The sequence below is a fragment of the Molothrus ater genome, chromosome 1 (genome assembly GCF_012460135.2).
Source record: "Molothrus ater isolate BHLD 08-10-18 breed brown headed cowbird chromosome 1, BPBGC_Mater_1.1, whole genome shotgun sequence".
NCBI classification, from domain to species: Eukaryota; Metazoa; Chordata; class Aves; order Passeriformes; family Icteridae; genus Molothrus; species Molothrus ater.
This window is the reverse complement of record NC_050478.2, coordinates 1015538-1027828: the sequence shown is the minus strand read 5'-3', so window position 1 is coordinate 1027828 and position 12291 is coordinate 1015538. Positions and strand designations below refer to the sequence as shown.

Genomic DNA, 12291 nt, shown 5'->3' with positions numbered 1-12291 from the left:
ACGACAAATAGGGGACAAGGCCAGAGGGGAAGCGAGCAGGGAGATCTGCAGAGGAGCATCGAGATCACCACAGCCCCTCAAAGCCCCCCGACCCAATTCCAGAACGGTCCAGCAGCGGGATTGCGCACACTCTCTCATTTGCATGGGAAGTGGGAAACCTGATGCTGGGGCGGGGAAAATTTACCCATAAGGAGGTGTCCCCACAGCATCCTCGGGACCCTGCACACCCGGATCGGCGCTGGAACCAGGACTGGTGATGTTCCCTCACCTCTCCCCTCGCCCCTCCTTCCTTTTTAATTTACTAATAGAAGATCAGGTGCTAACTCATGGCAATTTCCATGCCAAGTGTATCATTTACTAATCAAACTTCGTAGTTCTTTCGGGATCCTCTGTCGTTCCCTTTGGACCCGGGGCAGCTCCACACCTGAGGAACTTCCCTCCCCTTGGAGCGGGACACGGCACTGCTGGTTAAACATCCTCCTTCCCAGCTCTTCTGCTCGTGTTCAGGGTTTCTCACGGGATTGTGTCGTGGCCTTGTAAGAACACGACTTATTAATAAGAGTCTGGATTTGTCACCTGTCACTTTGTCGGTGGCACCGTGGGGAAAAAATAGAGAAACAGAGTCAGGGAAGAGCCTGTTTGGGGTCAGAGCTCCTTTAACTTAAAGGAAACTTCCTTAAAGGAGCTTTTTTGCGTGCGTGTTTCTGCTTGAGTTTTGCCCGGATGTTTGATTCGTTGGTTGGAAATTTCAGGGGTTTTAATTAAAATTGCCAAGTGCCACGGGTCGTTCTGCAGCGGGAGGGGAAGGGAGGAGCGAGGCTGAAGCCAGAGGAGGAACTGAGCGGCTGCCACCCCCCAAATCCCAGGTTTCGAGGCATCTTTGCACTGGGACAAAACGGGCGAGGAGGCGGGGGCCGGTCCCGGGGTCCGCCTGCGATCCAGGCGGGGGAGAATCCCTCGGCTCCCCCGGCCCGGGACGGCGCTCCGAGACGGCGAATCCCGCGTCCCACCGGTGCTCAGAGAGGGAGACCTGGGGCTCCGCTCCCGACTTGCGGCCGGTGCTCGGTGAGGAGTCCCGGAGCTCTGCACCCGAGCCGCGGCCGGTGCTCGGTGGAGCCTCCCGCGGTTTCCGCCGCGCTGCCGTCGTCGTGACAACGAGTGGACGCCGTCTCAATCTCCGCCTCCCTTCCCGTCTCGTCCAATCAGCGCCCTGCGTTCCCCGCGCGCTGACCAATGGGGATAAGCGTCCCTCCCGCCCTCTCCTCGTGGAGGCTACCGCGCGCCGGGCGCTGGGCGGACCTGGCGGGCCAATGGCGTGGGGGAAATGGGTCAGGGCTGAGTTCGGATTGGCTGCTGCTGCCCGACGCCGCCTGTGATTGGCTGCCGCGGCACGGCGGGGCTGAGGGGAGGAAGATGGCGGCGCGGCGTGAGGGAGAGCGGGGCTGCCGGGGGCCCCGCGGCCCTTCCCGGGCTGCGGAGCCGTGTCCGGTCTCGCCCTGCGGCGCCTTCCCAAGGGCCACGGCTCCCCGATAGCAGCGCCGCTACCCGCTTCCCCCACGGCTGTGGGACGGCGAGAGAGGCACAGACAGCCCTGGCATGTGCAGGCGGTGAAAGCGGGGCTGGGCTGGGCTGGAGCCGTTCGTGGTGAAAGGGACCTAGAAACCCATCCAGTGCCACCCCTGCCATGGCAGGGACACCTTCCACTGTTGCAGATTGCTCCGAGCTCCGTCCAGCCTGGCCTTGGACACTTCCAGGGAACATCCACAGCTTCCCTGGGCACCCTGTGCCAGCCCCTCCCACCCTCCCAGCCAGGAACTCCTTCCCGATATCCCGCCTCTCCTTCAGTTTAAAGCCATTCCCCTGTCCTGTCCCTCCATCCCTTGTCCCCAGTCCCTCTCCAGCTCTCCTGGAGCCCCTTCAGGCTCTGCCAGGGGCTCTGAGCTCTCCCTGGAGCCTTCTGCTCTCCAGGTGAACATTCCCAGCTCTCCCAGCCTGGCTCCAGCCCTGCAGCAGCTCTGTGGCCCCTTCTGTCCTCATCTCAACGTGTCCCTGCCCTCCCTGTGCTGGGGACCCGGGGACACCTGGGCCCCAAGGAGCTGATGTGCTGCTGTGTCCCACACTCCCGTAAGCAGCACGTTAGAACAGGATGTGGTTGGAGAAAGGAGGAACACGGAGGTGGGGCTGCCCCTCCTGGGGCCGCTTCCCTTCTGCTCCAGGGAGATAAGGGCAGTGGGAAAAGGCAGTGCAGGAATGGGGTCGGGAAAGGGGCACAGAGTGTCAGCCAGAGATTGGTCCAGGAGTGGTGATCAAGAGCCCCAAAGGCCGTTTCCAGAAAGCTCTGGGAGAAGGGACTGTGCATCCTCACTCACTTACATATAAAAGGAGAAACTTAATTCCAAGGCGGGGAAAATTTACCTGTGAGAATGTGCCCTCAGGACAGGATTAGTGCTGGAGCCTGGATTGGTGATTTCCTTCCCTCTCCCATCTGATCTCCCTCTTTTCTTTCGTTCTTTTATTTCTCTCATTACTAGAAGATAAGGGCAAAAGTTCCCATCTCCATGCTGAGTGTTTAATTTAATAATCAGGCTCTGTGAGCTTTTTTTGGACCTTCTGATCCTTGATTCTCTTTAACCCCGGGTGTTCTCAAACCTTGGGATCTCCTCTTCGGAGCAGGATGCAGCAGGATCCTGGATGGTTTATTCCCTTTTTCAGTGTTCCTGTCCAAAGATCTCCTCACTGACTGACACCCCTGAGACTTTCCTCTGATATGATGGGAGAGCTCTTGGTACAGCCCAGATTTTCATTTTTTGGGAATTATTTGTCTCTCAGCCCTGTGCTGTGTGCTGGATACCTTTGGAGTTTGATGTCTCTTGTCGATACAAAAATGAACAAAGCTCATTCTGTGTGCATACCACAAGGGTTAATTAAATGTAAAGCTGCATATTCAGGGGGCATTAAGCTGATTTTAAAGCTTTTTTTCCTTCTCAGATCGTGGATTTGAAGCAGTTGGGACAGACCTGGCTCCTCTCCGTGGGGAGCTCCTGTGGGAAGTTCAGTCCCACATTTCACTCGGCCACCTCAGCTCCTCCTCTTTGCCAAAACGATGGGATTTTCAGAGAAATTTAGACCTGTTTGAGACTGAGGTTGATGAAACTCCCTAAGCTCTCTCCCTGGTGTGTTTTTTGGGGTGTTCCCCCATTCCTGGCCAGCGAGGATGGGTTATTGCGCGGCCCTGAACTGCCGCAACGGCACCAGCGGCGCCTACAAGAACAGCTCAGTCAGTTTTTACACCTTCCCCCTCCAAAACAAAGCCCTGCTGAGGCAGTGGATCCAGAACATGGGCAGGGACATGGAGACCCCCTCCAAGTACCACTGCCTGTGCTCGGAGCACTTCGAGGAGAGCTCCTTCGAGGTGGACCCCGTGAAAATCCGCAAGAGGCGGCGCCTGCTGAAGGAAGCTGTTCCCAGCAAATTCATCCTGGCCTTGGACGGGACCTGGCTCGTGGGCACCCCCCGGGGTGGTGGTGACGTGATGAGCAACAAAACCCGAAAAAGGATCCGGAATTCTGAGCCCTGTGGGGTAATTGAGGGGCTGGATAGTGGGAATAAATTCAATTAAAGGGAGATCTGTGTGTAAAGCCTTGGAAGCAGCTGGGAAAACTATCCCTTAGAGGGTTTAATTAATAATAATAATATTGTTATTCCCTAATAATAAGCTTTCATTACCAGGGAGGAGCTTTTCCAGCTAGTCTGACAGATCATGGCACTGCCTCAGGGTTTATTTAAAACACTGAATTATTTTATTTTTCATTGAAGGAAGAACCACATTCCCTGAGGGGGCTGGGTGTGGATGCTGACCACAGATATCTGTTTTTATGACTAATTTCTGACCCAGTTATTGGAGCAAATCATTGTTCTGGCTGAGTCACATCACTTTAAAGCCTTTTCTCTCATTCTGGATTAACAGTAGAAGGTTCTTATGTAAAATCCTTCATTAATATGCTGCTTACACATACCACAGACATGGCTGGGAGCAGCTGGGAGGTGCCAACGTGTTTAAACTGTTGGGATAAGAGGGTTTTCAGGGATTCTCAGCTCCCCTGACTGTGGAGCATTTTGCTTTTTAGGTCCCTGCGATGTTTCCTCAGTGGCCACGTCTGCAGGATTGGCAGAATGAATTTTATAAGCAATTGCTGAAGGAGAAATTTGGACCTTTGATCACACTGGGAAAAGGTCAGTTTTTCCTCTCCAAAGGGACACACGCTGGGTCTGGCCTGGCTCTTGTCGCTCCTCACATCCCTGGATTTTTAGAGAATTCATCTTTAAGAGCTTGTGAACCTTTGTGAGAGACAAGAAGCTCCGCAATTTTTCCTTTAAAAGGTTGAAGGACAGTTTAGGATCCCAGGGAATGCAGCCGCCAATAAAAACAAGGAACAGGGAATGGAAAAGGTTTGGATACAGGAGCTGCAGTGACACACTTGTTTTTGGTTTTTTTGGGTTTTTTTTTGTCTTGGTCAGTGTTGGAATTAAATGTGCAGAGACAATATTTTGTGTTTGGACTTAGATATTTACTATTTCTTATTTATATTACAGTCTTACAAGTCATGAAATCTACAGTATTTCACCAACAAGTTATAAAATTGCCCCGTATTTATCTCTACAACATCTTTCAAAGAAAAAATATCTAATTAAGAAATTACAACTAAATTATTTTTACTTTTAACCTAATAATTAATCACTCGTGTCTTGTAATGTGGACTTTGTCTAATTACACAATACTACCCAAACCCATGAAGAAGAAGGTGAAAAAGGATTAGTCTTCATCCTAAAACTTTATATCTATCCTATCTTTATATATATTACTGTATTCTAAACCCTCAGACTCTGGGTTTCCCACCCTGTGATATCACACACGTCTATCCAAACTCCACACCCACAATCCCAGTTCTGTCATTCCATTTTGGAAGCTTCTCCAGGGCCTCAGGTCAATGCAGTGTTCTCTTGGGGGTCAGTGCCTGGCAGCACAGAAATCTGAAATTCTCAGCAGCCAGGGTTCCAACAACACATGGGATCATTATTCCTGTACCCTCATTAATTACAGTGAAGTTGTGTTTTCCTCATCCCCAGACCCTGATGTACGTCTGGGTTTGGGATTCACTTAAGAGAATTGAACTATTTTGATGGAGAAATAGTGAAATAATGTGAATGATGCCCAGAAAATTAAGAAATCTCGATATTTAGCTTTAAATGCCCAACTATATGTTTGCTTGAAGTCACTGATATTTTAATTCTGAAGCTGTGAGCCCTCCCTGGCTCCTCAGCACTCAGGGTAATTCCTTGGATTGCTTCCTAGAAGAACCAGCTGAAACTGGGGGCATTGCACAAGGAGGAATTAGGGACAGGACTGAACCATGAAATCCAGCACCAGGCAGCTGAATTTGGGGTTAAGGCTCAAATCCAAGACCTTCCACTTTTCAACATTTAATCTCCAACCTTCTGGGTGCAATTTTTGGAATGTTTTGTAAAAGCTGGAGCACAAATCCTGTTCATCCCAGACACACACCCCTTTAGACACTGGGGCAGCTGCTGCTTCTTCCTCCTCAATGGATCTTTTCCTAGAATAACAGAGATGCTCTTTAGAGAGAGTGGGTGATGCAGGGATTTGCTGGAAAACCATCAGGGGGAAATATTGATGACCATCACTGCCATGTTCTTTCTGTTCCTTGTTCAGAATGTCCTGTTCCCAAAAGCCATATCTCAGCAGGAGGAGCAGCATGGGTCAAGGATCCACAAGATTTGGAGGAAAAGAAAATCCCTGCCAGCCTCAGCACAGGTGTGTGGTGTTGTGGGAATTCTCTGGTAGCACCTTGAAATTAGTAGGATTGGAGGGATGGGGAAATCCAGCTCAGCTCTGCTTTTTTTTTTTACCTAAAAACTTAGGGGTTTTGTCCAGAAGCAGCAAATCGGGAATTGTTGTTCTTTGGAGATTTTTCTGTCACATAAGTTACAGGGAATGTTTGGAATCTCCTTGTTCCAGGCCATGGTGGTGCCATGACCCAGGGATCATCCTCAGGATCATCCCATGCCCCGCACCACCACTGCTCTGACCTGGCAGAAACATCGGGCACCTGCCACAATCCAGCACCAAATCCAGTGACAATCAGGAGCGGTAACAAAGTCCTGGCAGGGCAGGAGCTGGATGAGTTCAGGCGGTTCCTGCTGTACCACCAGGGCCAGCCCAAGGACGTGGCAGTGCCGTGGTTCATCTGCAGCGAGTGCGGCAGGAGCTTTGCCCGCCACGCGTACCTGCTGCGGCACCGGCGTGCCCACGCCGGGCAGCCCAGGAGAAACCCATCTGCTTCCTGGAGAAACCTTTCTGATTCCTGGAGAAACCTGCCTGCTTCCTGAGGAAACCATCCTGCTTCCTGAGGAAACCATCCTGCTTCCTGAAGAAACCTTCCTGCTTCCTGAGGAAACCATCCTGCTTCCTGAGGAAACCATCCTGCTTCCTGAAGAAACCTTCCTGCTTCCTGGAGAAACCTGCCTGCTTCCTGGAGAAACCCAACTGCTTCCTGAAGAAACCCTTCTGATTCCTGGAGAAACCCTTCTGCTTCCTGAAGAAACCTTTCTGATTCCTGGAGAAACCCTTCTGCTTCCTGAAGAAACCTTTCTGATTCCTGGAGAAACCTGCCTGCTTCCTGGAGAAACCTTTCTGATTCCTGGAGAAACCTGCCTGCTTCCTGGAGATACCCAACTGCTTCCTGGAGAAACCTGCCTGCTTCCTGGAGATACCCATCTGCTTCCTGAAGAAACCTTTCTGATTCCTGGAGAAACCTTCCTGCTTCCTGGAGAAACCCGCCTGCTTCCTGGAGAAACCCAACTGCTTCCTGAGAAACTATTCTGCTTCCCAGAGAAACCCCCCCCCTTATTCCTGGAGCAACCCACCTGATACCCAGAGAAACCCACCTATTTCCTGAAGAAACCTCCCTTATTCCTGGAAAAACCTGCCTGCTTCTTGAAGAAAGCCTCCTTATTCCTGAAGAAACCCTCCTTCTTCCTGAAGAAACCATCCTGCTTCCTGAAGTAACCATCCTGCTTCCTGAAGAAACCCTCCTGTTTCCTGGAGAAACCCTCCTGTTTCCTGGAGAAACTCTCCTACTTCCTGGAGAAACTCTCCTGCTTCCTGGAGAAACTCTCCTACTTCCTGGAGAAACTCTCCTTTTTCCTGGAGAAACCCATCTGCATCCTGGGGAAACCCTTCTGCTTCCCAGAGGAACTCTTGTGCTTCCTGGAGAAACCCTTCTGCTTCCCAGAGAAACCCTTCTGCTTCCTGGAGAAGCCCACCCTCCACAGCCCCCTCAGAGTCCATCTCACCCATGTGCCACAAGCCTGCCTAGGGTAGAGCTTTGTAGTCAGCTGTCAAAAATCCTGCTCTGCCCAGAGCTGGGGCTTTATAGTCCTCTGTGGGTTAGAGTAGATTCTGGGGATAAGGCAGTTTTCCCACTTTCCAAACTTTAGTTTGAAAGCTAACCAGCGGGAGATCCCAAGTCAGAACTACTAATTTAATAGGACAATTAGAATGAAATGCAGTAGTACAAAACCACTGAGAGAGTCACGATACAGCCTGGCACCCTGTGGGTCAGGGTGTTGGCAGCAGCCTGGTTCAATGGTGGCTGCAGCCTGGTTCAATGGTGGCTGCAGCCCTCCTGCAGTGCCAGCTGCAGGTGGTTCTGTCGGAGCAGGGATCCTGCACAAGGGTGGAGTTTTCCTCTGAAAAAAAATCTTTCTTCCAGTGGTGGTGTAGATGAGCCTGGTCTGCCTCTGGGAATGCAGTGGAGAAGGAAACTGCTCCTCTGGGAATCCAGTGGAAGAGGCTGCTATGGTGTTCCAGACCTCAGATTTTATGCAGTTGGGGATGCTTGGCTCCTCCCCCTGGGCAGAGCATCTCCCAATGGGATGATGGGACTTTATCAGCCGTGCAGGGACACTCAATGGCCCATTAGCAGAAGATATCTCCCTGGACAAAGGATGGGTCCTGGAAGAGATAAAGAACACTGCCCCACCTGGCTTTAACACCTGGTGATAGAGTGCATTTGGTTACATCTTGCATTGCAACCTAAGACATGAATCGAGCTCTGATTCAATTTCCTGCTGCCCTGTCAGTGATCAGGACCTGGATCATTCCTGACATTCTTACCATGCTCCATCCAGCTCCTCCTTGGAGCAGGAGTAGGATAGAGCAGCATTGGCTGTACCAAAAGGGACATTAAAAAAGCCTGGTGCACCAAACAACACGTGCTGGAGAGCATCCAGAGTACCACAGAGAAACAGTGGAAGTTTCCAGGGATGAAAAATGAAGAATTGGGAACGGGATTGTAAACTGATGCTTGAAGTAACCAATTCCTGGCATTATTTCCCCACTTTAGCTGCTCTCCCATTACTGTACCTGCAGAACTAACTCTGGTTTTGGATTCTATTTTTATATTGACCCCATGTTTTCCTGTGGGCTGAGATACTGCTTTGTTTTCTGAAATTCTGGGGGAAAAACCCCATGGGTATATTCTAAATGTGTGTACAGTGTGTTGGTGATGTTCCTCTGGGAAGTGGAAATGCAGCAGGGAGAAGGGTGGAGGAGAGGAGCCAGGAGGCAGCACATGCAGATTTTGTGTTTTCTCCCCACGTGCTGGTGGTTTTCAGCATTTTTGAATATTCCAGTTGCGTGCCAAGAGGGAAAATGTGTTGCCTCCAGTTGGAGGGGTGTCCTCAGTCAGAGACTCCAGCTGGAATGAAGTCTCCAGGCTCAGCAGGCCCTGAGGAGCAGCAGAGAACACCCAGCTGGTGCTGTGCTGCAGTTCCAGGAGTTCTGAGCAGGACTGGGAAAATACACTTGGCCCCAAATCATCCTGCCCATCCCAGGTACAGGAATAATGTCCCAAAAACCTTTTGGCACTGGCTTGTCATTGTTTCCTTCTTCATAAGTGAAGTCCTGGGGTTGGCTTTGCTTTTATTCCTCATAGAATCCCAGAATGGTTTGGATTGGAAGGGATGTTAAGGATCATTCAGTGCCACCCCTGGCATGGCAGGGACACCTTCCATTGTCCCAGGCTGCTCCCAGCCCTGTCCAGCCTGGCCTGGGGCACTGCCAGGGATCCAGGGGCAGCCACAGCTGCTCTGGGCACCCTGTGCAAGGGCCTGCCCACCCTCACAGGGAACAATTCCTTCCCACTGTCCCATCCATCCCTGCCCTCTGGCAGTGGGAGCCATTCCCCTTGTCCTGTCCCTCCATGCCTTGGCCCCAGTCCCTCTCCAGGCTGGGATGTGGTTTTCCATCCTGCACATCCTGCACTGCTCCCAGCCCTCAGAGGAGGGGATGTGTCCTGGACTGGGATACAGCTCCATTCCCACAGAGGGGATGGTTCCTTTGTCTCCTGAGCCCTGGATCCCGTGGGATGCTCCAGCCCCCAGCACCCCTCACTCCTGAGGGGGGGCAGAGCTGCTGTGTCAGACCCAGCTTCAACTCCCCACTGCCACAAGGAGTGGGATCTCCAGCAGGTGCTGTCCTGGGATCAAAGCTTCTGAACTGATATTCTCAGGGAAATATCACCTGTGTGGTAAGAGATGTTTGGAAAATTTGGGGAATAAACCAAGCAAACCATGTCTGTGCTGGCAGCAGGTGAATCCATGGCTGAGATGAAGAAACGTCAGAGGCTGAGGGAGCTGGAAGGGCTCAGCCTGGAGCAAAGGAGGCTCAGGGGGGACCTTGTGGCTCTGCACAGCTCCTGACAGGAGGGGACAGCCAGGGGGGAACGGGCTCTGCTCCCTGGGAACAGGGACAGGAAAATTGGAAATGGACTCATATTTGGATTGGATATTGGAGAAAACATCTTCATAAAAATGGCTCAGCCCTGGGGCCATGGGGCAGGGCCTGGGGGGCCTGGGGTGTCCCAGCTGGGGCACAGGGTGCTGGAGGGGACAGGGAGCAATGACATCCTGGAGGGAAATGGCTGCTCAGGCTCCCGTGATGCTGCTCAGCCCATTAACCCTTCTTGTGCCATTGCCCTCCCTCCAGGGCCGGGGTCATCCCACTCCCTGTCCAGCCCAGGGCAGCCCTGTCCTGGCCCATCCGTACGGATCCTGGAACACCGAGGCACTGGAGGAGCTTTTCCCGGGATAATCCCAGGAAGGTGGGACTGTAGCGCTTTTCTGTGGCCTGGCCCCAGCCCCAGCAGGAGCACTGGTAAAACGAAAGGTTCCAGGGTCAGGATGAGCACACGGGGTGGCTCCCAAACCCAGAATGTCTCCTCACAAGGGTTTTCTGGCCAGGATGGGGATCCTGGTGTGGGTGCTCATGTCCTTTTCCCCCACAGCTCCTGGCCCTCGGTGCCACCCAAATCGGTGTTCCCAGGACCCAAACCAGTCCAATGTCCCCCACGCTCGAGTCAGCCTCGGTGCTGATGTCATGCAGAGGCTGGTGCTGGTGGCAGAGCCGATACCGATTCCCACAGTGGTGCCGGTGCCGGTGGCAGAGGTGGAGGTGCCGGTGCCAGTGCTGGTGGCCGCTGTCGTGGTGGAGCCATTGCCGGTGCCAGCAGACTGTGGCAGTGCCAGTCCCGGTGGCGGCAGCGGGGCCGCTCCCGGCAGGCGGTGGCGGTACCGGGGCCGCGCCGGTGGCGGAGCCGCTCCCGGTGCCGGTAGGCGGCAGTGCTCGGCGCTCCGCGCTGCCGCCGCTCCCCGCCCGCTGCCGCCCAGCCCGGAGGAGGCGGATGCGATTCCCCGGCTGCCCGTGGCTGCTCGGCGGGGCGGCGGGGCCCGGCCCGTGCGCAGGCACCGACAGCGGCCCCGGCCCCGCTCCCGGCCCCGGCCCCGGCCCGGCCCCGCTCCGCGCTCGCCGCCGCCGCCGCCCGGCCCCAGCCCCAGCCCCAGCCCCGGCCGCGGCCGCCGGGGCCCGGCCCAGCTCCGCGGGGCCATGGCCGAGTGGGCGCCCGCCCAGGTAAGCGCGGCCCGGGGCACCGGCACCGGGAACCGGCCGCAGGCGGCGCCGCCCCGCCCGCCGCGCTCCCGCCGCTGCCCGGCCCGGCCGGGACCCTCCGGCACCCCCGGCCCGCGGGGCCCCCGCCGCCTCCGGGGACCGGACCCGCGGTGGCCCCGGTGCCCCGGGACGTGGCTGAGCACCCCCGGCCCGGGATGTCCGTGCGTCCCCGGGATGCGCCGGGCACCGCTGACCCGGGATGTCCACGTGCCCTCGGGATAACCCGGGGTGCCCCGGGATGTCCCCAGGGACGCGACCCGCGATGGCCCCGGTGCTCCCGGGATGCCCCGCTGACCCGGGATGCCCGGGTGTTCCCAGCATGTCCCCAGGCACCTCTGCCCCGGGATATCCCCGTGCCCCCAGGATGCCCTGGGATGGCCCAGGGTGCCCCGGAATGCTCTTAGCAGGCTTCAGCCCAGGGATGCCCTGGGCACCTCTGTCCTGGCATGCCCCTTTATGTCCCCAAGGTGTCCCTGGACGTCCCTGGTCCACTCTTGCCCTTGCTGCTCCCTGCCCACCCAGCCCCATCCTCCTCCCGGGTGGGTTCCAGCCCGGGCAGACCCAGGAATGGCTCCCAAGGGATTGGGGTGACAAGTTGGCAGGGGGTCACCATGGTGACCTGCCTGGCAGGTGTTCCATGGGGACAGGGATGGACACTGACCCCACGGCCACCCTGGACTGCCACTCACTGTCCCCTCAGGCCGGTGGGCATCGCACACAGGGGTCCCCTGCAGTTCTGGGCTGCTGGTGCCCAAAAGCCCTGGAAACGGGGAGCAGAGGCTCCAGGGGGTGACCGTGGGCCTCCTCCCACTTGTGCCCTCCCGGTGGCCCAGGTGCAGGAGTGGAACATGGAGGCCCCTCACCTGATGCCGCTGCAGCCGCCGCTGCTGCCGGAGCGGGCGCACGTGCGGGAGGCGCAGCTCCACTCCGCAGAGGCCTCGCTCTGGACCGTGGTGGCCACGGTGCAGGCCATGGAGAGGAAGATCGACCTCCTGGCCACCCGCCTGCTCAGCCTGGAGGGCCGCTCCGGCACGGCCGAGAAGAAGCTGCTGGACTGCGAGAAGACGGCCATGGAATTTGGGAACCAGCTGGAGAGCAAGTGGGCCGTGCTGGGCACCCTCATCCAGGAGTACGGGCTGCTCCAGCGGCGCCTGGAGAACGTGGAGAACCTCCTGAAGAACAGGAACTTCTGGGTGCTGCGGCTGCCCCCCGGCCCCCGGGGCGAGGTCCCCAAGGTAGAGTGTCCCTGGGGGCTGCAGGAC

The 12291-nt window shown here is 55.6% G+C and overlaps 1 protein-coding gene across 1 annotated transcript in view; it reads left to right on the top strand.

Annotated features, from left to right (window-relative positions):
- The first annotated feature begins 11755 nt into the window (after positions 1-11755).
- ZNF777 (zinc finger protein 777) overlaps positions 11756-12291 on the top strand; it is a 32639-nt gene continuing 32103 nt past the window's right edge. Inside the window, exon 1 of the mRNA XM_054515865.1 lies at positions 11756-12264. Within this exon, the coding sequence (XP_054371840.1) occupies positions 11878-12264 (387 nt within the window). The 5' untranslated portion in view covers positions 11756-11877. The remainder of the gene's footprint in view (positions 12265-12291) is intronic.